At 46.1% G+C, this 25,733-nt stretch overlaps 1 protein-coding gene across 2 annotated transcripts in view; it reads left to right on the top strand.

The window, feature by feature from the left end:
- The window catches only part of lmx1bb (LIM homeobox transcription factor 1, beta b), a 46,427-nt gene extending 21,576 nt beyond the window's left edge, over nt 1–24,851 (top strand). For both annotated transcript variants that reach the window (XM_046386794.1, XM_046386793.1), the window contains 6 exons: nt 17,021–17,253; nt 19,009–19,184; nt 19,954–20,031; nt 20,406–20,472; nt 22,420–22,581; nt 23,649–24,851. In XM_046386794.1, coding sequence (XP_046242750.1) covers nt 17,021–17,253; nt 19,009–19,184; nt 19,954–20,031; nt 20,406–20,472; nt 22,420–22,581; nt 23,649–23,806 — 874 coding nt within the window. In that variant the 3' untranslated portion in view covers nt 23,807–24,851. The remainder of the gene's footprint in view (nt 1–17,020; nt 17,254–19,008; nt 19,185–19,953; nt 20,032–20,405; nt 20,473–22,419; nt 22,582–23,648) is intronic.
- The last annotated feature ends 882 nt before the right edge of the window (nt 24,852–25,733 follow it).

The raw sequence follows: 25,733 nt of genomic DNA, 5'->3' as shown, positions 1-25,733 counted from the left end.
TTCTCCTGAGTGGCACTTGGCTTTTTGTGGGAAAAGCCCAGGAATTAGATTAGCTAAGCCTGACCTGTGAGCGTGCAGCCAGATGACGGGAGCAGGATTGGACTTGATCTCTGCCTGTCTAGCTGTCTCTCTATTCAATCTAGCTGTCTGTCTCTCATACGGCACGTTATTGCTTGTGAGCGTCCCTATGGATGAGACATTTTCAGCCGCAGCTATTCCGCAATTGCATATATGGCTCTCCGAGGAGCGGCCAGTGTCAAGAGTACATCTCACTTGCATGGACGTGATTTGAATGATGGGAGGTGCGATTGGCCTTCAGTTCTCCCTCTGTGGGCTGGTGACAGTCTCAGTGCTGGTCCGCTCATTAAATAACATTGAACCAAACATAGTGGCTGCTAAGCAAAGAGTCTTTTTGTAGATGCACCAGCAACACATGATAGCAGTTTAAAGTTCTCTCTTCTCGGAGGATTATTTTTTTTCTTGAAATAATATCTGCGATCTTAAGAGGAATGTTGGCGGTCAAAAGCAATGCACTCTACTGCTCGTAAAGCAGTTTCACTTGAAATAAAATGTACCAGGATTATCCATGGTTTTGAAGGAATTTGCTCTCTCGTCTGAGCCCACTTAGACTGTGGAAAACCAAATCTCTAATTGAAGAAAGACAAACTTGCTGCATGGTTGTAATGAAGAAAATTTGGGATACAAGTGTCAGTTGAAGCAGCGTTTCTTTTGAAACAGGAAACAGTATGGTGGCCAGCTGCTGACAAAAGATATTACAGCTAAACACTGAGATGTGTTTCTGAAAAACAGTGAGAAATAGACAATGAACAGGTTCATAGTTCAAGTGTGGTCCGAGTACAGAAAACAGTATGGTGGGCGCTTACTGTTCGCAAACTTTCCCTTTTAATTTCTCTGGGTGCAAGCAAAATGTGTTGATTTGCATGTGCCACCAAATTTGCAGAGATACAAAGCTGCTTGAAAAGTTTCCCTTCCCTGCAGGGACGCAGAGAGTGAAACCAAAACAAGATCCTTTTAGCCTCCGCGGTTCGGTATTATTTTTTAGTTGTTTAGTTATTTATTTTACCTGCTGGAATCACACGAGCGCAGCACAACAGTTGTCACATTTCTCAATCAGTGCAGGTCTTGCGCCTCTGAAGTCAACTGGGCTCCTCTGGAGGCCGAGTTAATGTAATGAGGGACCCCTCTGACTGAGGGCCCGGGCTCCTCTCTCTCTGCAATCACATAATTAATCTCCTGATTCTACCACTCACCGTGTCATGACAGATACGTTTGTGTTTGGTGCATAATAGTGAAGTGTTCTGTGTTCCCAGCATGCCTCTGTTTTGGAAAACAGTTACAAAGCCCATTCCTTCGCGGCCTGCAGAGAGTTACCAACAAAACAACACTCCCTTTGGGCCCTATTAGGAGACAAAGAGAAACACACACACTTCTCAGGCAGGTACCCTAATAATATGTCGGCAATTTAGATAATGACTGGGAGTGAGATAAACTGAAGTGTGTATTACAGGTAATTGGATCTGCAGTGTGTTGGCTACCTAAGCATATATGGGGTTGGGTATGTGAGCCGGTTCTCCAGCTTACAGGAGGCACTAGGAGATGGACTGTCACTGATAAGCACTGTAAGGTTCTCCCAGCATGTGCAGCAGTAACGGCTGATTTGAGATATTTTATCCGCCCACATCATCAGGGCCCGAAGCAAATCAGAAGTGGCTTCGGACACGTGGCTGTGGACGAGGCCGACATCACACCGTCTCTCCTCAGATTCCCCGACTCTCACGAGCGCTTCCAGTTAGTCACGGGATGACAAACACAACACCTGAGGCTGTCAGGATGATCAAGCTGAGAGGCAGTTTTTTGTTTTTGTTCTTTTTTTTTTTTCTCCAAGGTGAAGCCTAGAAAAGTTGGAGCCATAATGAGAGTTGTCAAGCCCGTGAGGTGAGGCGCAGAGTACGGCAGGCGGGCGGGAGCAAGTTCGAGGGTGCCTTTGGGGGCCTGGTGGGCTGGATCTCCTCAGCCTTTAAAGAGATTACCTTGGCAGTGTAAGGAGCAGAGGGTTTGGGGTGGAGGGGGGGTAGGCCAAGTAGCCCATTACCAATACTGCAGAGGATCCTCACAAGCTTCATTAATAATCTGATGATGAATCGCTTTAATTGGACCTTTATAGCTGTTGCCTAATCCCTAGTCCCATCTTCTCAACTCCATTCTTAATGGGCTGGTACTTTGTTTTTATTTCTCGCAATAATATTTTTTTAATTTATTAAGTTTTTGTTACTTATTTCATGAAGGATGGACTGGATGAACGGGGCTAATGTGACGACTCTTTGAGAACATTTCTTGCAAAATGCTTAATTTGCGGTTGGATTGTGTCCGTGCAGTTCAAAGTAGCGCCTGTTTTAAGACTACACACCGGGTCGGATTTCTCCCACTCTTAATTAGATGAGGGATGGTCTAATTAAATCAAATTCATTATCCTCAGCTCCAGAAATCAAGAGGCTCTATTGGAAATAAGGTTAGGCTCCCCCTCATCCATCATGCCCTAACTAACCAATTTACACGCCAGCCTTTTGCATGAGGCATTATTACCTTGTCATAAACACTTACCTTTAAGATCCTCGAATCAAGCCGTGATATGCTAAGCTTTTATCACATTAGTTTGCGCTACTGTGTCAGCCTCTTTCTGCCTAAGATAAAGTAGGCCCCCAATAATTATATTAGCCACATAAGGCGGAGACAGTGCAAACGACGGCTATTTAAAGCTGGCTGATAATTCCGTATAATTAAGACATAGTACAGTTCCTCACGCAAAAGAGCGATCGAGGGCTTTTCTGTGGTGAAACGAGGAAAAACAGAGCGAACAGCTCTGCATTCGGGCTGTTTTTTAAAGCAACAGAGAGATGCAATGGAGTGAAAAATCTCTCCAGCATCACACTTATCAGTGAAGAATTTATTTCACTCCCTGCTCTGTAAGTCTTAAGGCCGTTAACTGTACATTTGGCCTCAGTGTCTCATTCCTGCAGCTTTGAGTCACTCTGCGTCAGCTGTCTGAAAAAGGCTGCCATCGTGATTGTTCTGGGCTCCAGCTGAGCGACGAGCCCTTCATCATGCTTTGATATCGCCGGTGCCGAAAACGATGGAAATTCTGTCTTTTAGTAAACCGTTTGGCATCTTTGCATATTTATATCTGATTAGCGTGGGTTTAGCATGTGAATGGTCTGGTAAGGATGTGAGAATGCTGTTTCTTAAAATTTATAACAGTCCACCATAAGGGCCACAAGGCCTTTAAATGCTGCTCGCTGGTGGAGCCATATTCTGCAACACATGAGACCTGTCCTCTGATCTGTGCCGGAAAGTGAATTAGTAAGCTCCATTCTAAAGCCAGTGATAGCAATGGGCTGAGAGCGGTGATTTGTTGGCAGTGTATATTACAGCCCACGGTCAGGGAGGAAGGGATCAGAGAAACGTGTGTGTGTGTGTGTGTGTGTGTGTGTGTGTGTGAGGGATAGGACAGGGGGCCTTATCACTCAGTGTTTACTCACAGTAAATTGAGTTGAAATAATAGTCTTTCTCTGAGGCCAAACAATGGAGCAGGCTGCAGGCCGAGGGCCCAGGCTGGTGCAGAGCTGGCCCGCGACACTTCAAAATGAAAGGCTGAGCCCGGGGCCATGCGGAGGAGGAGGAGGAGGCACGGTGGGCGGAGGGGGGGGCCTTTATGTGGACAGCTACACCAGTCGCAGAGCAGACACCCCTCTGACAGGCACCTGGGTAGGACAAGGGGGACAGAGAGGAGCGTGGAGCTGGTGTGGGTGGGGGGGGTGAGGCCTCGGGGCTCTGTCATTAGGTTGGTGGTGGAGAGGAAGATGACTGCCCCGAGGACAGAGGAGCGACAGGTCCCGGTGGGACTGCAACCCCTCATTCCCCTGTGTGTGTGCTGGGACTGGTGGGACGTGTCAGTCTGTTAGCCCCCCCCTCCCACACACTCTCATAACCTCTGGCGATGTGTGAGCTGCAGGAGTCTAACCTGCAGAGGGAGTGTGTGTGTGTGTGTGTGTGTGTGTGTGTGTGAGAGAGAGGTGGAGGCTGGAAGAGAGAGGCGTCGAGAGCACATCCGTGTAGCGCAGCAGACCCTCCTATGCTATTGTTTCTGCGTGAGCGTGTGTGCTTCAGCTGCAGCTCAGCTCTGCCTCTTTCCCTTCATTTATCATTCTGCAGCATAAAGTGCTGCCACAGCATTATAGAAACAGCTGCTTTTTTCAGGCGGCCGCAGCGAATGGGCTGCTCCCCGGCACACAAAGACGCCCAAAGAGAGTGTAAAATTGGAGGGTGAATGCAAACCTTTTTCCTTGCTGAGAGGGGCCGACCGCGGGTGTCACTGCGGCGGGAGACATTGTCATCGCATCTGAAGACAAATCAGCATCCCTATCGGCCCGGTCGTGTGTACAATGAGTGACGGGTGGGGGTGGGGGGTTGCCAGTTGTTCGCAGCCAAATATGCATAGCTACAGCTGCCGCTACATCACCCGCTTTAACCAGGCCTCGTACGTGTGACTCATGTGAGGCTCCTGTATCTCTGTGAGCCTCACTGCCAGTCAGTGTCAATTTATTGAGTCCTGAGCTGAAGCAAAAGGGAAAACAAACCCTGTCAGCGCTCGTTAGGGGTCATAATGCAGTCACTAAAAGGCCGCTGCAAGGCCACTGAGTTGACTCAGTGAGCGCCGCGGGGCCATGCAGATCCAGTTGGGTTCGCGGGGAGCCCAGACGTGCCGTGCCATGCTCCACCATTCCACTCTGTGCCTTCAAGGCTCCACGTGCAGGAGAGGGAATTTTGTCGAACCTGTTCTCTTCCAGCTGGAGAGATGAGATTTTACACTCTGCCAAACACATGACAGAGAAATGCTCCGTGTGCAAATGTGTGTGTGTGTGTGTGTGTGTGTGTGGGAAAAGACAGAGGAGAGTAGAGAGAAGAAGCAAAAAGGGCATCAAACAACTCTTCTGCCAGACCACCTGAGGCAAAATGCATGCTTGAATACTTTAAAGACAAGAACAAAATAGTTTCACAGTAACATTAGCTGCTATGATGGAGAGAGAGAAAGAGAGAGACTTTCCCTTTCAAGACTGAGAAACACACACACACACACACACACACAATGCAGGTCGAAGCAAGTCCACACAATTCGTTTATTGTTCTTTTCGGGTTATTTGTACCTTGTGTGGAATGTATGTCATAGATAACATTGATGAAATTATCAACAGGAACAGTTTGTGTGCTGCAGGTGTTTTTCTGAAAGTGTGAGACAGCACACGATTCAGTGTGTGAGCACACATCTTCAAACACACACACACACAAAATGTGCTTTTGAGTGAAGAAAGTACGACGAAATGTACGTGTGGACTGTAGATTTTGCAGTACATTTGTGAAGTGCACACTCACTGATGCGTGAGTTAAAGTGGCAACACTGCAATGTTAAAATACTGAGAAAATTACTCATAATTCAAACATGTACCATTATATGTAGTATTACTGCATTATTAGTAGTATTTTACTGTACTCCATCAAGGTGGAGCTCATGTTTTCACTCTTGGTAGTTTAAACAGTGCATGTTTTATAAGATCATCATCTGTTTGTAAAAAAGTACAATTTTCTGTCTGAATTACGTATCAAGTACCTCAAATTGTACTTCAGCATGGTGATTAAGGGTATAGTTTGTTCAGTTGTTAAACATATGTTTCACACGTGACAGTTGTTGACTTTCCGAGCAGCAGAAATCAGCCTTTCAAACAGATCATAAATGATTATTCAGTCGTCTGCGCAGCAAAGGCGACGTCGGGTCAGGTGCAGTGAACTGAACTGGATCACCTTCAGCAAGGTGTCCCGGCAGGTCGAGAATCAGATTCAGTTTTACTGGCTCGAGACCACACATCGTTGGTGTGGAGGAGAGGCCAGAACAGCATCGCTGTGGTCAACAACAGCACAGCATAAATCGGTCAGGTTTACCTTCCATCTCGTGAGTATGAGTTAATATGAGTTTATGTACAGACAGCTGATGTACTAATTATTTTGGCAGATACTTCTCTCTGTTTTCAACAATGTGTTTTTGCGCTCATGCATCACTCAACATGACATTCGTCCTTCAGGCACTTGTCATTAGCACCAAGTACAAAATCTTTCATACCTCTAACTTTGTGTCTTCCTGTTACTTCAGGAATTCTCAGAGAAAACTCAGAGATTACAAACAAGCTTGGAGCTTTTCCTAAATCCCCCGTACGTCACGTTACTGCAGGCTGATGTTTTGACCTTTAACGTATATGTGATGAGTTTTAGATGTGACCTCTCTGAGACGTTTGGCCCTGCAAGCTTATCCAACACGAACATGAGCATGTTTTAAAGCTTTAAACTTTATTTCATTGGCTCAGACGTAACATCACTTTTCTGTTTGACTCCTTCAACAAATTGCAAAATAATTTAAAAAAAAGATGATAATCATAATTAAGTTAGAAGAAGGTTTTTATTTTCTCCTCTCGATCTAAAGGTGTCTTAAATGTATCGGTGGTCTCGCGTCCAGTTCACGTGGGGCGTTATTTTATTTTCACATGCTAAACTTTGAGTTCACGTGTGAAAAACTGAAAATGTGGAATTCATTCACTTCTGCAATTTGTTTCCACAGTTGAAAATGTTAATTTATCGTGACAAAATTTAAAAAAAAAAAACAAAAGGCAAAACGGCAAATGTCTCGTTTTTCTCAAACCTCCGTTGGCTCAGACGTAACATCTCCAGCTTGATCCTTCAGTCAGACTTTGGGTCATTTTGTTCTTATTTTTCTGACATAAGTGGATCACTTTTTCACGCTGCCTGCCTCAGTCAGGTAGAGATAATGTAAAGCAGCGATGGCGATAACACTGATAGGATGACCTTTTCCCTCCCCGTCGCCCCGAACGGCCCTGCTGTTGTAGGTGGTCTCGGTGGCGTAGCTGATGGTCTTTAGTGAAACAGCAGGTTTTGGGTTTGCTCTGCGGTGTGTGTGCGCCCCTCTGTCTGTGTGACACATTCCAACGCTGCACCCCTCTCCACGGCTCCTAACTACCGGGCCGTCGCCATGGTTACAGCCATACATCCATGCCAGCCCTTCACACTCAAAGACATATTTGTTTGGCTAGTGTAGCTACGTTCCTGACAAAAAAAACACAGCTTTTTAGCATAACACCTGCTAATCTCGGGATTTGGCTCTTTGAAGAGGATTGACTGATCAGAAATTCAAATATATTATTTGAATGCTAATCTGAATGTTAATCCCTGGCCCCCCGGGTCTCAAAGCATCCTGTCTTTCAATAACAATGTTTATTTTTCATTTGCTTTGCTTTTTTTTTCTGTTTTCTCTCTCCGTCCCCGCCCTCCCAACCCTGAATTCGCTGTGCAGTCCGTTCCTCTAAAGGTGGACTCATCCCTTAAAGTATGTGGCAGTCGATGATTTGGATGCTCTTATGGGCGTAGATTATTCTCATCTGTTTTGAAGTGCATTTAGGTCGACGTTGCCGTGGGTGAAATGTTTTGTATTGATCCATCTTAATGGATGTATCCCACCACAGTCTGTCACGCAGATCTAATCTCGGGGTAATTTTAAAACTATCTTCTTTGAAATTCTCACTCTGGGAAAAATGCAATGCCATGCACATTTATTGGTTTTTTGTGCACCTTTTTCATTAGAGTTTTTGTTTATTTTCCTCTGAATTTTGTTGCTTTATTTCCTGGAAGGACAGGATCTGAGTCTTCTTTAAATGATGTTTTAATTCGTATAAATAAATGCCAAGAAAACAAAGGAGGAGATAATGAAAGACGGACCAGATCAAAACATATACATCCTTATAAAAACCACTGCTGCTTATTGACTTAATGTGAGTAGATAACAGGGTGTACATTGGCCTGTGACTGCACGTCCTTGTCCGTTCGGCAGGCTCGTCCGTCCTCGGTGTCCTTTTGATGTCTGCGTCCATAGAGCTGACTTTTGTCTTGGTTAAGACGCAGACACAGTGAATCAAGAGCAGCAGGATCACAAACACATGAATCCGGATCTTGTGAACAACGTCTAAGTCCTGGTTGCCTCACATTCCTCCCCTCCGCCTCCCCCAAACTAATTTTGGGCTTAGACTGAATCTCTGTTAAGTAAACAGAGTCCTCTCATACAACCGACCTCCATCACAATGATCTCCACATCATCTCTGCCACATTAAAACCTGGGCAAACACTTTGCTTCACACCAATATACTAAAGATTGGAGGAAGAGAGGAAGCACACAAGGGCTTTTTTTCTCCCCAGCCTTTCCCAGATTGTCTCTCTTTCTCCTTTGCTACCTATTAATCCAGTATCTTTCAGTCCTGGTAAACTCCTCAAGATGGACATTGCTTGGTTCAGGGTGGAAAGGGGTCAAGCTCCACTGGCCTCTGCACAGAGCTGTGGAATTTTTCATTAGTGCACAGCTGGGTCACAAGTGGCTCCAAAGCCGTCTTAATATTGTGTAGGCCCACAGATTAGGAGCGGAGAAAAGAAGCCAAAGCGTGATGCTCTCCACCAGACCCTGTCTTTGCATATTTGCAGACTTGTGCTTTAGAACACCTCATATTACTGTTTGTTTTATTTCTTAGACCCAGAACCTCTGGGTCAATAGTAATTATAAAGCCCTCCAATCCAAATGTTGTTTTTTAACCATTCCAGTGCTGAATCTGTAAGACGAGTCCGGTTATTTTCTCACAATAAAGAAAGTGTTTTAACTTCTGCTTTTTCGCTTTTTGATTTAATCTTAAAGAGGCTTTTTTGTTCTTTGGACATCAGGGCTGCAGCTAAGGATTATTTTCACTATCGATTACCCTGCCGATTATCTTCGAGATGACTAAAATGTTAATAAATTGTGGCAGAAAGCCCATCGCAGCACCCAGAGCCCAGAGTGATGACTTCATGTTGCTTCTTAAGAATCTTCATTAACCAAATGACAAAGAAAAGCAGCAAATCCTGACGTTTAGGAAGCTGCAGCCAGAAAACATGTGGCGTCTTTTGCTTGACTGAAACGCTTAACCGATCATCGAAATATCCATCGACTAATTTTCTTCCCGTCGATTCACTGACTGACCGTTGCAGCTCTCCTGGACGCGAGAACGTTTTTATTTCTCTCTTGCAGTTGACTCATGAGTCAGCCTTTCATTAAAGAAAATACAAGTAAAATATTGTGTATCTGTGGGCAGTTACAGTCAGCCACGGCTCTGCACCATGTGATAGCCATTACGCTTATTGTGGCCATCACTCTCTCTGCTCTCCCAGCTCTCTCAGAGGCAGCAATCGCTCGCGGTGGCTCGTCGAGCCGGCCGGGCCCTGACTGGTGGGCTCTGCTCCGCCTCACGCAGATTATCCTGGAAGGGGCGGACAAACAGAGACGCAGCGATAGGATTATAAAAAATATATAAAACGGGCGCAGATGATTTTACAGGTGCTTTTAATGGGAGCTGTGCTGGGATCTGTGCTCGGTTCCCGGGGTCTTGGAGGGACCGCGTTGTAAACATGTCACGTCTCCAGCAGTGATGGCCCTAGCAAACGGCTCCACTCACCGGAGTGAGAAAAGGCAGAGAGCAGCACATTACAGCAGCCCTGTAATTCACAGTCTTTCCATTTATTTGTCCAGGGATCTCCTCCACTTTGAGAACAGGTAAAAAATAAGCAGGATTAAAGCCAAAATGCATGAAAGCATACATCTTTCCAGTCATCGTTTCCTCTCTGATGCTGCTGCTCTGAGTATTGTTTATTCTGAGCTCTAAAAACTGAGCCCAAATGCGATGTTGCACTCATTTTACATACTGGGGAACACCAGCTGTCCAAACAGCATCGTGTGTGCCTGCCTGCTTACTCTTGTATTTAGATGTGTGCTTAGCCTCCTCTGCTGCCCAATTCACTGTCCTTTTCACTCCATGAGCTTTGTTCTACCTGTGTGGCTGAGGGGAGGGGGGTGGGGATTATTTCCACGCTGGTTTTCCCCTGTGACTCATTAGCAGACACACATGAAGGAGAAGCTTCGTGGTCGCAGGCTGATGCTGCAAGACAATTCTCGACATACCGCTGCTGCTGTTGGAGCTTTGCATGAGCACGTAGCCTTCGTAGTCTTCTGTATTTGTCACATGTCGCTGACAGCGATGAGGCCGTTTGGTCAGAAGTAGCGAGAGACGCATGCGCACTGTTTTCATGTCGAATGCACGTCGTCCCTCTCTCCGAGCTGCGTCTCTCAAGTGTTAAGTAATCAGCGAGGCTCACAGCCGCTGGAATGAGATCATTTGAGTAACGACTTAAGGGTTAGGATTTCTTTGTGCAGCTGTGCAGCACAGTGTTATGTACAGATATGCCTGGGATGTCTGTCTGGCGGGAGACTCGTCTGAGGAGCCGCACATTCCAGCACATAGGAGCCCGCGCTGCCATAGAAATAAAGTGGCCATATTTATTTTCACAATAGCGGACGTGAGGGATAGAAGATCCTGGAAGCGCTCGACTGCAGACTAACTGTAGCCAGTGTCTTTTTACAGAGCCGCCGTAGTTGTGTTCAGCAGCCGTTACTAAGTGCGCTCCCTCTGAGATGTAGGGCAGGTGCATACGCACAACACGAACACATCGAACACGTCTCCGCTATTATCTTTGCTATGCCAAGTGCAATCAGCTCGTCTCATTCCTCCCCTGTGAGATGGCAGGCAGCCGGTGCTGCGCTTCAGTGCGGGGAACAAGCAAACCCTGTGGCCAGAGCTGCGTGATGAAGAAGGCACCTTTGGGCCATTAGTGGTGTACACATCTCCCGTTAATGTGTTTTACTTTTACCTGCTGGGAGTTTAATTAAAAAACAAAGAGCCTCAATTTAAAGGCCATTATTATGCTAATGTAGTAAGCACGGGATGGTGATTAAGCAGCTTTTAGAGCTGACTGGAGCTGGCCCTTGGGAGCAGAAGGATGGCACTTTTTATTTGGCTTCATTACTCTCCATGAATCTATGCTCCAAAGAGAAATGCTGATACTATGAAAGCTACTGAGGTCTTTTATGGAGACAGCATTATCGGTCCCACTTCTTCATACTGTGCTACTCACGCACACCCAAAGTTTGTTTTAACCTCCTTTTCTTAGCGAATGAATGAATGGGGATATGCTTTAGCTGCTTTTATTTACACGCCCCCTGTGTTAAAGCAAAACTTTCCTGTGGAATCTGCTTCCATCATCCGTCCCTCTGCAAGCAATCACACACACACACACACACACACACACACACACACTTGTATTAGCTAAATTCAGGCTGCTATTTTTAAACCAGTGTGGTCGACATCTACTGTGAGCTGCGTCTCGAGGACAACAGGACCGTACATAACAAAGCAATTTTCACAATGTTGAGACAAAGTTGAAAAGGTTTGCCTTCGACATCTGGACATCAAATGTTTTCCTCTTTAGCTGAAGCTTTTGATACTGTTGCTATGAACCAATTTTCACACACTAAGGCGTGTCTCATGAGGAGCTGAGAAGTGGCTGTTCAACAGTTCAGGGACCTCGTCTGCCTCCCTGACAGACACGTTTGTAGCCTTTCCAGACGACAAGCAGAACAGGATTCCATCTGAAAAAGTGGACGGGAACTCAGCTATTAATTAAATTTAATTAAGATTTGGTTAAAACTTCTACGCTTGTGAAAACACTAAGGCAATACACTTTAACATTTTAAAAAATATTCTTTATTCTAAGAGAGAAGATCAGTGACATCCACACATCTGTCTGGTAATTTTTTTACAATTAACATAAAAAAACAGCAAGCACAACGTTGTGCAAAGGCGAAACAATCCACTCATTAACGTGACGATAAGCTGTGGTTTGATGAAGGGTCACGTGTCAGACTATTTCCACTTATAGAGACGAAAAGCAACACGTCATACTCTGAACATCATACTAGACCCACCAGAGGGGGAAACAATCAGCACCACAAAATGCAACCAAGTGCAGAAATGCTAAAAAAAATGTACAAAATGCATTGCAGTGCACGTGATTGTTCTCCGTGTTTGTTAAGTTAGGTTTGGATGTGCTGTTTGGCCAATTTTATTAGCTTTGGACCAAGCCAGGCTAGCTGCACCAGCCTTTATGCTATGCTAAGATAAGCTAATCAACAGTCTTCTAATCTGGCAAAAAAAAGGCAGTTTTCCCAAAATGTTGAACTATTGCTTTAGTGTTTTCATGTACCTGTTCTGATCCCCTTTCATTCTTTGTGCTAAGGTTAGCTAACCAGCTAGTCATGTGGGAGAGTTTTATCAATCTTATTCTGATTCTCAGAATAATTCGTATTCTAATTTTCTAATTCTCATCATTATCATATCCCCCCAGAAAATAAAATATCACAGCCAGCTTTGCTTAGCTGTAGAGAAAAGAGTGAACATGAAGCAGCTAAATCAGGAGGTGAGGGAGTGTTTGACCGGTCCTGCTCGGTGGTCTTCATCTGACCCGCCTCGGTCCTGCCCGGTGGTCTTCATCTGACCTGCCTCTGTCCTGCCCGGTGGTCTTCATCTGACCTGCCTCTGTCCTGCCCGGTGGCCCTCGTCTGGCCCTCGGTCCTGCCCGGTGGCCCTTGTCTGACCCGCCTCGGTCCTGCCCGGCCTCGGTCCAGCCCGGTGGCCCTTGTCTGACCCACCTAACGGGCCTCATCTCTCACCTCGGCAGTGATTGGCACGGCCAAAAGGTTCCTGCTCCAACACGAGAGCCCATCTTCAAAGTAATAGCTTACAGCTGGTGCCTGGATAATCCTCATCCCCTCCGCCTTTGAAGGGATGCGGTGACATAATAGCCCGAGCTATTCTTCCCTAAATTGTTATGGTGTTTCTGCGAGTGTTGTTCAATAGCTAGAAGGGGAGTAGGTGAGACTGTTGCACGTGTTGCTAAATGTAGCATGATTATCAAGCGCCATAAGCAGCTCCATACACTCCCCGCCCCTCCCCCGCCTCCTCTGTCTTATTCTTCTGGGTTTCTTTTATCCCGCCCAGTCCTCCTGATGCTTATCACTGCGGCAGAAGCATTAAATGTAATGTCTGTAGAAGGGAAATCATTGGCAACATGTGGTGAGAGCTTAAGATGTTGTCACACTTTAAGTTGCCTATAATCTGTTCAAAGGGAGAGCACATAGTTCTCCAAAGTGCCTAGAAAAGAGGAGGGGGAGACGAAGAAGAAGAAGAGCAGCAGAGAGGCCGAAGTCTCTCAGCTGCACTTGGCTCAGCCGAAGTGTTCATCAGACAAAATAACTGTCGGTCCCTGTTGGCTTTTGTCTTCTTCATAATGCTTTGTTCTCATCTCCGTTTTCTTGCTAAAAACACAGCTTGTAGCGTTACAAGCCTCAGCAGTGTGATAATCTGTCACGGAGAGGAGGAGAGAACCATAGATAACGTAAGAAAGAACAGACAGGGGATTACAGGTATGTGGACACAGGATTAAAAAGAGGGACGTAATGATTCCTCTGGGAGACAGCTATGTGCTGAGACGGGCTCTTTTTTCATTTATGAGTCCAGTTCTGGGGAGGCCTGGGTAAATATTGACAGTTCCCTGTGCTTGAGATGTGGCCATTGATCCACACAGGAGGATCTCATCGGCTTGATCTGTGCGCTCAGGTGTGGGAGGAGGGAGAGCTGGGACTGGGGTTGTCATGCTGGTGGTCTTCTTTTAAACACAGACTAGCTTAGGGGTGCTGACCGGGCCGCCTCCGCAACACCGGGAGTCATGTTACCCAGGCAGCTGAACGTCCAGAAAGTGGATTTTAAGCGAATACGAGTCTTAGCGTGACGGGTCACTGGGATCAAGTAGAGGCAGAACGAGAGGTAAATGATCAGCTGCATCGCCCGATTCCTCGCACACCTACAGCACTTTGATATCTTTAATATCCCGGCGGAGCTTATGAGGAGCTGCGACGGCTCCCCCTCCGCTCTCGGCAGCTGCTGTCGATGTGTTTTTCTGTGTATAAAATCATCATTTACATCTTCTCCTCTGTCTCCCGCTGCCATGCTGGCCCAGTGGCCCCGTCCTCAAACCACTAATCAGGTAATGTTGGGGAGGTTGAATGGCGTGCCTCCCCCTGGTCAACCTTCACTGCTCACACAGTGGTGTTGTTTTAAAGAGCATTCTTTAGCAGCTGAACTTGGAAAGGTATTAAAGTGGGATTAGGCTCCTCCACAATCCACTGCTTGTGTCATTCAGGGAGTTTGTGTTCTCCTCTCCCCACTGCCACCTCCCCACTCCTCCTCTGTTTGATTGTGGCTAGCCGCAGGAGTGGGACTGACTGTGCCTTTCAAAGGAGAGGGGTAGGGTTAAATCCCTAGTCCACTGCTCCCTGCTAATTCTCCTTGTTCCTTAGAGAAGGATTTACTTCTGCTGCCAGCTTCTCAAAGGCCTTCTCTGCCCATCCGAAAAGTCGCCGTTGCCTTCCTGTGGAGGTGTGGTTGCCATAGAAGGGGCGTCATGCATGGCTATTCCATCTGAACCCCGCTGAGAATGGGGACCGGGGACTGAAAACAGGCAGAAAGTCCGGATTAGACCCGAGGACAAAGCAGGACAGGAAGATTCCAGAAGGGACGAATAGGAATTACAGCAGCAAAAATAATGCAAAGTGACAGAGAGGGGAAATAGAAAAATAATGGCTTACAAGATTAGACTCGGCGAGGAGAAAGAAGAAAGGAAAGAGGGTTGAATGAGAATGTTTTCATCTAGATGAGAAGATTTGAGAGAGCGGTCGTAGGTGAATGCCGAGTCCTGGACGCATCAAAAACGCGCTAACAAGTCATTTCCTCAGCTTTTTGCTCTCTTTCTTAGCCTAAGCCGGCAATCATTAGCTAAACATGAGAGTCAGAAGCTGGGAACTCGTCTTGACAGATTCATCACCTCTTTTCCCCTCATCCCAGCATGTTAACACGCTAATCCCTCTGAAAACTAGAAACAGGTCCCTGAATATTCATTTCATCTTCACAGGAGTGTGCCCGCGTGAAGATTTCCTTTTCGAAAAACTTTATTTCTCGATTGTTGTTCTTGCCTTTTGTTTTTTAGTGTCTAAAAGTCGTAGGTTTGTTTAGAAGACAGATCCAGGTTGGCAGGTCACTTAAACTACAAGCCTGCTCGTTTGAGAAACATGCCAGCATTTCTTTTTCAAGGGATTATCTGTGAGGTTTTTCCATAGTTGAATAATAATCTTCTTAACTTATTGTAATAAATGAGAGATTAAAGGATTCTATGAACCCTGCGGGTGCCAGTTTCTGATATGTCTGTTGTTTTGCTGCCGAATGATGGCTAAAAAGAAAAATCAGAGTGTTGTTTTCTGTGCCAAAGTCTGGTATTGATTTTGATCATAAAGGATGAAAGCGGCACAATAAGTCGACGTGACGTGATGTAAACAAGATAACGTGAAATTTTTGCCCTGCTGATGCTGATCTGATGAGCAGACGCAGCAACAAAAACCACACTGTCATGTTTCCAGCATGCATACAGCTGCTCATACACATGCACTGCAACACGTGTGAACACACACACACACCATATCAGTACTCAATCAGCACCTATAACAGCATTACCATAACAAAACCATCCTTTGGTTCCTCTCTGCTCATATTTACACATTATATTCATCACTATCGCTCATCCCTGTCCCGAACCGGCAGATGATGTCAATTGCTCCCCTTGCTGCCTCCCTGCCTTGCACAATGAAATAGATGTTCACCACAAATAGATAGGCGGCTGCCAGCTGTCTTCCAGACCAGGGCAAACAAAGAGGCCGCTAATAAATCCAGCTTTACGGCTGGACAAGATCAACCACACTCGCTGCCTTCTTGCTCCATTTAATGTGGCTTCTTCTGAACAACAGGGAACGAATTAAATGCCTCTCAGCCACCAATAAAACAATGCAAACATCTTCCTGAAAGGATATAAAAGAAGATGGAGGTGTGTCTAGGAAATGGTGATAGAGGCAGTGTTGCGCCACAGAGGCATGATATTAGACAGTGGGATGAAATATGAACAGACCAGAGGGCGGCCCAGTAGTCAGCAATGAATCATGGTCTCTGATATGATATCTGATGCATACAGAGTATCCTGGATATGAAAGAAATGTGTAAAATGTCAGCAAAGGCTTGATTGGGATCACCAGGGCTTCGCTGCAACATGGAACAAGGTTTGTGAGGGGGTTCGGGTGCCTGTGACTGAGCTCACTTGGAATGAAACCAGGCTGGGTCCACCCTAGAAATTTTAACAGATGAGCCGCTGCCAAAGGAGTCACCGCCTTGGCTGCCCACAGGATCAGCAGGCCAACTTGACTCTTAATCAAAAACCCTTGATGGGACAAAATAAAGCCACACACTGCCGAAGAAAAGGCTTTTTAAAGTGAGGCTGTGTAAGTTTTGCCGGGCAGCCGTGTATATTACAAGACAACTGGTAAAACTTTGTGAAACAGTAGCACAAGAGAGTCATCAAGTCAGTGAACACACGCAGTAATTTGAGACACATTTTTATTCAGGAACTTCTATACCTCTTGATCTGAGAAGTGAAGCCTTAAACCTGCCTGCAGGGGGCGACTCCTCCGGTTTCAAAGAGGCGCCTGATTGTATGTGAGCTTATGAGAAAACGAGTCTACTTCTCAGTTGATTTATGACCTCAGTTAACAGTTTCCTGATGAGTTTCTGGTCTCAGTCGGTAGTTTCAAGTCGGTACAGCTTGTTGTTCATTTTGTAAATTATGGTCCCATTTAGAGTCAGACAGACCATAAAGCAGGAGATGCTTTTGGGCGAGGCTTCCTTGTGACTGACAAGTCGGTGCAGCAGCAGGTTCTAGTGCTGATTATACCAGACTGATGAAGGCTGGAGCAGCTGTAGCGACTCCACTTTATTTCTCGTGAGCTGAACTCCTCATATGTGAAAGGCCCGATGCTATAGTTGCTCTTACAGAAGTCCCACTTCCTCTCCCCCCTCTCTCTCTTTTCCTCGTTCTGTAGGTTGTTTGCGACCAAGTGCAGCGGCTGCATGGAGAAAATCGCCCCCACGGAGTTCGTGATGCGAGCCCTGGAGTGCGTCTACCACCTGAACTGCTTCTGCTGCTGCGTGTGCGACCGGCAGCTGAGGAAGGGCGACGAGTTTGTCCTGAAGGAGGGCCAGCTGCTGTGCAAGATCGACTACGAGAGGGAGAAGGACTTACTCAGCTCGGTCAGCCCGGATGACTCAGACTCAGGTGAGGCCTGTGCACCCTCTCACACGGGAGTGAGAACGACACCACGGTGCTATCGTCACACAGCACCAGGGTGTTGTATTCTGGAGGCTCCGCTCCATCACAGGGGGGGCAACATCCCACCGTCTAACTGGTTTTAGTGCTATGTGTGGAGGTAACTGTCCTCCATGCTATTGTTGCAGTATTAGAAGGATACAACAATATTAAATTGTCCTTAAACTAGTTGCCGGAATCGTTTGACATCCCGCATGCAGCCCGTGCAGTAAAAACTTCTAACGTGGCTCCGTCTGCTGCTTTTCAATAGCTGATAGCGTTCTAATTCAAGCGGGGGGTCGTAGGTTTATGATACAGTAGGAAGTGGAAACAGGACGAAGCCAAGCCACCCTGTATTAATGGCTCTCCATGCGTGGGCAGGGTCTGGTGCTGGAACGAATTAAATCACTGTATCAGGTTGAGTGACAGAGGGATTTGGGGCCTTTCTGTGGAAAGCCTGCTCCTCCACTCTTATCAGCTCTAGTGTTCCTCGCCTATAGCCTCCACACACAACGAGGCATCTCGCCAAGCCTCGCTGTTCACTACCATCTGGCTCACATTTAGACATGCACAAAAGCGGGGAATTTGTCAAATACATCTGTGCCTGTGTCAACTTTTGTCAACTTGTGGGAATATTTGCTCTGCGTCGTCCTCGTTCGCTGTGTCCCGGCGTATCGCACAGGCATGTCTTTTGTTCACGTCTCCCAGTTTCAAGATGGGGGAAATGTTGACATGAGCAGAGGTTAACCTCGGCATGTTGCAGATGAAGTGTAGGTTTTCACCGGAGAAACGTAGCTGCGTATCGGATAACACTGAGGCGTCGCGTGCTCCTCGAAATCATCGGGACTCATTAACAACGCTGCCGCTCTTCATTCGGACACCTTCAGCCCCACGCAGGAGGATATCTGATGCTTTTCTTTGACTCGTTGGTTTATTTTTCATGTTATGTTTAGCTCTGTGGCCTTTTGTGGCAGGTGAAACTGAAATGCACGAGTCACCGTAAAGTTTCATGCAACAAGTCAGCCCGCAATCACTCAGCTAAAAACAACAGTTTGAATTTTTTAAGCTCAGAAGCAAAAGTAAAAAACTAAGAGGCATCCATAATAAGAGAAATCTAATAAAAACCAAGTTATTATTTTTGTTTTAATGGCACGTTGTAGGAAAAAAAGTGCATAAAAAATATACTAATTTTACTACCCAAAACTGTAATATCCTGTTGCTGACAGTAAAAATCTAGCAATTCATTATGAAAGTTGTCGTGATTAAAAGCTCTGAATTGGAGCTAAAAATTGGACTTTTCTTGCTGTGTCGGGGGAGATGCATGTCCCACATGTACTCGTGTTTCCCTTTTCACGTCCATCTTGATGTGCAGCATTCTTATCAGAGATTGATTTAGTGTAAATCGGACAAAGCTGAGTGCAATACGTTACGAGTCACGCGGCGTCCACTTCGGTGACAAATGTGCATATTTCACTGTGCTCTCCAAGAGCCAGAGCCTCAGACTTCTGTAAGTCTGATAGTACATGTGGCCTTCTCCTTTTGTAACAAATTGATAACAAAGTATCAGAAACACATGTGTCTCCTTTGATTATGCGGTTGTGGTGTGTGAATCTTCCAGAATGGGGAAGAAGAAAACTAAATTCATCAGCAGGCTGTCACAGAGCAAAAGGGTGTAGTCAGTTCAAGATTGTGCTGATGATACGGAAAACAAATGACTCTCTGCAGAGAAAAGTGACGATGAGGAGTTGGACATCAAGCCCGAGAAAAGCATAGGAGGCCAGGGGAAGGGGGATGATGGGAAGGATCCCAGGAGGCCCAAAAGACCACGAACCATCCTGACCACTCAACAGAGACGGGCCTTCAAGGCCTCCTTCGAGGTGTCCTCAAAGCCCTGCAGAAAGGTAAGACGGCGACGCTTAAAGGAACAGTTCACTCAAAAATGAAAAGACGCGATCGTAGCCGCTAAGCTAAAAGTGTTAGCGTGCGAGCTCCAACATGAGAGGTGACGCGAGCGTGCGGGCATGAAGAGACCATGAGAACTCTGAGAGCAGCTAACGCTTTCAGCTTCGCGGCTACAGTCAAGACTTTGGCTTAAAAGCGGTCTGCATTATGCCTGTTTTACGGTGAAGCTCCAGAAATGTTTTGTGGACTGGGAAACTTGAGGAGATATTGACTGAATTTTCACTTCTTTGGGTGAATGTTCCTTTAAATACAGCGAGAGGAAGCCTAACCGTTTTTCATATTCCCTGCTCTGCTTTTGGATGCTGAGATGCCGACCACGAGCCCTACAGTAGTTTCACAAATAAAATTCTCAAATTAAAAAAATCTCCCGCGCCTCAGAGCTGAGCTTTGAAGTGGCGAGCAGCTTTCTGTTCTGTGTTAACCGAGGCAGGCTGGTGGAACGCAGTCCGCCTGCACCAAATGTCATACTGAGATAGGAGAACTGCCTCTGTAGCCCGGGCCCTAAAACAGACCTGCACCCGGGCCAAAGCTTTGAAGAGGCAATAACCAAGAGGTCCAAAAGGACCACTGCAATCATTCAACGCTCGCTGAAATCAAAGCGGCCGCGTGCCTACTGGAAAACGTGGAAGGAGGCGAAGTATTCCAGTGTGTGTGAAGTGCTTGTTTTCCCGTGCGATGCTTGGAAATGTTCTGTCTTGATGGTTTCAGGTGAGGGAGACGCTGGCCGCAGAGACGGGACTCAGCGTTCGGGTGGTGCAGGTGTGGTTTCAGAACCAGAGAGCTAAGGTGAGAGCAGCCCCGGCGCAGGATGGATTAGATTTTGTGTCCGCAATGCAACAGCCTCGTTCCATCTCGGAGTCCTACAGCTCATAAATCACCACAACTATGTGTGTTAAACTTATCACCGCATTCCTTTCACGAACATTTAACAAAAAATCCAGAGGAGTTGCAAATCTAGCTCGCTCTTGCATTAAATGTCTACGCCCTCCTCTTTTCTGATTATTATCTTGTGAAAACCTTTGATACTTGACAACGGAGTGCACTCAGATACAGATTTGGTGCGGTTCATTCGAGGGTGAACGGCGAGGAGCATCCTTTTTAAATTAAAGAGCGCATGTTAGTTTTGGGGGTTTCTCACAACTTTGACTCCTTCGTTTCAGATGAAGAAGTTGGCAAGAAGACAGCAGCAACAACAAGAACAACAGAATTCTCAGAGACTTGGCCAAGGTACGGTACTGCAGGCGGTCTCAAAGCTCCTCTCTGTGGACCGTCTTTTACCAGCCGTACGCTCACATTGTCAGAAACTTACAGCCAGCTTTCACTCAGAAAAGTGTTGTGTGTGTATGAGTGTGAAGTCCAGTGTGAAACATGCAGGACGCCTCCAGACATCCTCGCATGGCGTCGCGGTGACTTTTAAACAATGAAAAGAGCAAAGCTGTGAGAACTGATGTGAGATGATAAGCACGCTGCAACAGCTTTTTCCATGTTAGATCCTTTAAGTTGTAAGGACACAGAAGAATCCTCCGCTGGATCTCCCACATGAGCTGAAACTCAAAAACTTTAGTTTTTATTCGTCATTTTTGCTCCTGCGACAGCGGCTTTTTACAACACGCTCGGCCTTTTCCGCTTCAAACTTGACTGGGAAAAAAAGGAAGAAAAGGTGTGAAAATTTGTCATAAATCAGGAGAAATATGGGAGATTTGTGACTCCGGGAGGAAACCAGAAGAGAGCAATGAAAAACAGGAGTCTCCTGGGAAAACTGGGAGGTTTGGCAAGTGTGCCTGCAGACGTGCATTAAGACGTATGTGCAGAGACAGTCTGCTTGGAGCAGTAATGTACGTCGTGTGTGTGTGTGTGGAAGCAAATGAAAAATTTTGTTCATTTTAATGCTGGACAGAATTGGCTTCCAAACTAGTTGTGATGTCACCAACCAATCGTGCTCGTAGGCTCCGCCCCTGAAAGTGTGATTTTTATTTATTTATTTTCTTTAACTTGAACTTTAATTAGTTTTCCCAAAAAATAAACAAAGTGAAATGGGATGTTTTTTGCTTTCACCTTCAGCAGCAGCTGAATGTTAACCAACTTGACTAGCGTCTAAATCTGACGTACGTCATTCAGTTGCGCGCCGTAACCCAAACCTTTCTTCCTGGCTTGGCGGTGGCGTGCGTGGCTCTGGTCAGTTAGGTTCTTATACTCCGAAGATGACAGCTGAGTACAGCGTTTAACGCTTTGTTTCTGAGTCCTCTTCCCTCCAGCGTTCGGCTCATCTGACACATAAACTTGTGCAGGCATCAGGACACCACTGAGTATCACATATGCTGTGGGTGTTTGTCTCACAGAAAGACTTGACAAATTCAGTAATTGCGCTGAATGACAGAGTGCAGATACGTCGCCGTGTGAACACGACCACGACACATCAAAGGTGGGGCTGATTCTCTGTCTGGAAGCCAAACAAAATGAATGGCAGACGGCATTTTGCAAAGCCACTGCAAAGGAAAGTGCAGGGGAGGGGGGGGATGGGCTGCAGCGATGAAGCCACAAGAGCTCTGTGACGTCAGCGTTGTTTGTGAAGGGACTAGAGGCAGAAGCCACAGGAAGGACTACTGTAGGTTTCCATGGAGATATTAATGTCGCTTTTTTTCCCACAGTGTGGTCCGGCTCGTCTCTGCTCGGCTTGTTTATTTCCCACTGGGGGGCAGATCCTGGTACTTTTTTTTTGGCAAAACCTCAGTCGAGGTTCCGAGTGAGCTGAGCTGATAATAAAAGGTGACATGAACTCGCACAAGACGGGACTTCCTGCGCTGACTCATGTTTAAATCGATTACATCCGCCGTTTTTGCTACTCGTTCAAGACAGATTTTGCAAAATCCACAAGTTGGTGGACTGACAGAAGAACAACACCTTCAGTATCCTGTTCCTCCTTTGAGAGTGTGTGTGTGTGTGTGTGTGTGTGTAGAGCAGGGATGCCTTGTTTGGGTGAAGTGAGAAACTATGATGCATGAATGGGAAAGTATGAGGAAGAAAGACGTCTGCTGACGCTTTGTTCGTGCTGGTTTTCCCCCGTTCAGCCCCGCCTTTCTGCCTGCGCCCAGTCTGTGCGGCTGCCTTCACATTCTGCTCATTCTGGATTTCCTCTAACGTCTTTTTGGCCGGTTTGCTCTCGTTGCCCTGCAGAGGTGATGTCCAATCGGATGGAGGGGATGATGAACTCCTTCACACCGCTGGCTCCGCCGCAGCAGCAGCTGGTCGCCATGGATCAGAACGGCTACAGCACAGACCCGTTCCAACAGGGGCTCACCCCCCCACAGATGCCCGGGGACCACATGAACCCATATGGTGAGCCTCCGCGCACACACACACACACACACACACACACACACACACACATGGCTGTCCCTTGATCAACCTCGCAGCTCCCCAGTGTGGGATGTATGTGCAGGCCGCCGCTGCCCCCCCCAGTTTAAACCACTCACGAAGACATACGAGCAGCTTCTCCTCCCACATAACACAAACACGCTCATAAGCTCATGTGTTTCGAAATTTCATTTTCCATTCTGTTTAATATGGTTTCAAACGTCCGCCTCCAGTTCTGAGACGTGTCCTTTCGCTGATGATGTTTTCCAGTGGTGGTAGAAACATGTGGTCCTGAGACAAAGTGCAGCCGGGACGGACGGTGACTGAGGGCTGTGTGAGCTAATGAATCAGAATGAGAAAACAACAAGCCTCTGATTTCTGTGCGATACAGAGAAGAATTAAAATGCAAACAAGGAGGAAGGAGGAGGGGGGGGGGGGGGGGGGGGGCGTTGGACCAGTCAATCAAGTGTTAGTCCACAGGATGTAACTGGAATAACACATTTCTAAGTGATGTCCTCAACAAGCCCCAGAGGGACCGTTTCCTGAAGTTCATAACTTCCTTATAATTTGCCTCCATTTAGTTGTTCTCGCTAGTAAGAGCCCAAATCCCCAGTCTCATCACTCTCCTTTGGTTTGGGGAGAAGAACAATATTGGCAAGGCATTAAAAGATGTGTCTCAAATCACTGTCCCCATTTTGTGCAACACTATCATTAAGATCCAGAGTGTAATAAAGTTAACTATTCCCTCCAGAGAAATAACACGTTGAGGTTTTATGAAAGGCGGAAACAGTTGCTATTAACCAGATCTTTTAGGAGGATGCCCCTTGTTTACATGCTCCCTCGCAGACCACAATTGTCCCAGCGAGGGCAGCAAAAAGTGAGCTTTGATGATAACTGACAAAACAGTTCTCCGGATTGTGATGACACACAACAGCAATTCCTCAAAGTGACGATTAGTGATTATAATTTCCCAACACTGCTATAAATCTGAAATGTAAGACTGACGCTCTCTGCCGCCGAGTCCTGATCCCCACATCGTCTCTCCGCAGGTAACGATTCTGCATTCCATGACATAGACAGCGACACGTCCTTAACCAGCCTCAGCGACTGCTTCATGGCGTCGTCGGAAGTCAGCTCCATGCAGGCCCGCGTGGGGAACCCCATCGACCGCCTCTACTCCATGCAGAACTCTTACTTTGCGTCATGAAAGACTGAGAGACGTCAGCACAGAATAAACTGCCCATCTCAACCTGCAGCGCGATGGCCAGGAGTTCCTACACCGACTCGGACACGGCAGAAGAAACACGGCAGCTCCTGGTCACGTGCTGAAGCTTTCTCAAAGATAGTAAAACCACTCGTTGTAGGACAGTGAAGGTTCCTGGGGAAAAAGACTTAAATATTGTTAGCGATAATTCGGTAGGATTGCTTATCTGTCACAGGAGATATTACTCTTTTTCTTTGTTCACGTAAAGAAAACAAGTAGATACTGAAGCCACTTATTACACACTCTCAAACCAAATAACACAGTGAATTTATACAGTGCATGATCAATTGTAAACTGAAACCTTTTGTAAGCCGCCCCTCCCCCGCCTGCCCCGCCCCGCCCCTCTTCCTGGTTAACATGTGGTGTTTGGACTGTTTCTTCTTCACACTACATGGATTCCCATGTTCACCGTTAGCATTTTGATCACTTTCAATAGGTTTAGATATTGTGTTAATAGTAAATAGGTGCAGCATGTCTGCAAGAGTGACTGTACATTTGTGTATGTATGAGAGTTTGTGGCGAGAAAGGATTGTTTAGAGGAGAAAAAAAGTGGAGAATTTGGTGGACAAGTAGGAACAGTGAAGTGTAAATACTCTCCCCAGGCAAATTGGATGTGCATGTTAAAAATGGAAAGCATTCTATTTATTTAACTATAACAGGCTCTTGAAGGTGCATATTAAAAACTGAAAAGCTTTATTTAAAAAGGAGAGCATTTTTTTTGAGCAATTAGTGAGTTCATGAGTGTCACAGCTCATCTGTATGCCTTTTTAATATGAAGATTAACCCTTTTTGTTTTGTTTTTTCCTCCAGCCAAGCTGTAAATGAGCGATGTTGCTATTTATTTCGTACAGACCATAAAACTTTTGTTGTCATTGTCACATGTGCTTTCTGTTAAAGTTGCTAATTGACCAAAGTTGACTGGTTTGATGAATAAACAATGTCTTTCTCCTGATAACATTAAATAAATGCCATTCAATGATCATCCACATGCTGACACTTACCTGCTTCAGTCAACAAGCCCTTCACATATTCTCAACTCTTCACATCGCAATGTTTTTTTTTTTGGTTTTTTGTTTGTTTTTAGCCATGACACAAATGCTTCCCTCATTTCCTGTTTCCGTGTCACATGGGTTTAGGAGACCAGGAGCAGAAGTGAGCTGAGATTTTGAGCTTGATTCTTTCTAAATATTGGACACATTATAAATTATATTTTGACAAATCAGGAGAAAATTCACTTTGCTTAAAACTTCGGGGGACATCTGGGAGGTCGTTAAGCTAACATGAGCAGCAAAATAAGTCACAAACTGTGACTTTAAAATGCGAGGTGGAGGTGGAGGTGGAGGTGGGGGTGGGGGTGACCGCGCCCACTCCAGACACAGGAACGTATACCATTTCATTCCACTGGTGCAGCGTGTAATGCTAGCTATCAGCTGTACTTGGTGTGTAGTGCTACAGGAATTAGCAAACGTTAACATGCTAACACGCTAAAATAAGAGGATCGTGCTAAGCATTCCTGCTGAACGTCACCGTGTTAGTCGGGCTGAATCTGCTGATACGTATCACGATGCACAGGTTGTTTTTCAGTACACAGCAATACTGTGAGCAAGGAGGCGACACGTTGTTTGGTGGGTCTGTGCTCTTTGTGTTAGCGATATGTGTTCAGCTTCTTCCTGCCTCATGTGACGTTGGACCGGAAGACTCAAATGGCTGAAGATCGATTACAACACTGCCATCTAGCTGTCGGAGGTTTGAACACATCGCAAAATGAACCGCAGCCACACATCTTTTCCATGTGAACTATTAGCATATGGATATTTTCTCACAGGTGTTAGCGTTGCCCTCGTGTTAGCACGCTGATGTTAGCATGTAG

Source organism: Scatophagus argus, chromosome 4 (genome assembly GCF_020382885.2).
Source record: "Scatophagus argus isolate fScaArg1 chromosome 4, fScaArg1.pri, whole genome shotgun sequence".
Taxonomy (NCBI): Eukaryota; Metazoa; Chordata; class Actinopteri; family Scatophagidae; genus Scatophagus; species Scatophagus argus.
Note: the sequence above shows the minus strand (reverse complement) of the source record. Positions and strands in the feature narration are given on the sequence as shown.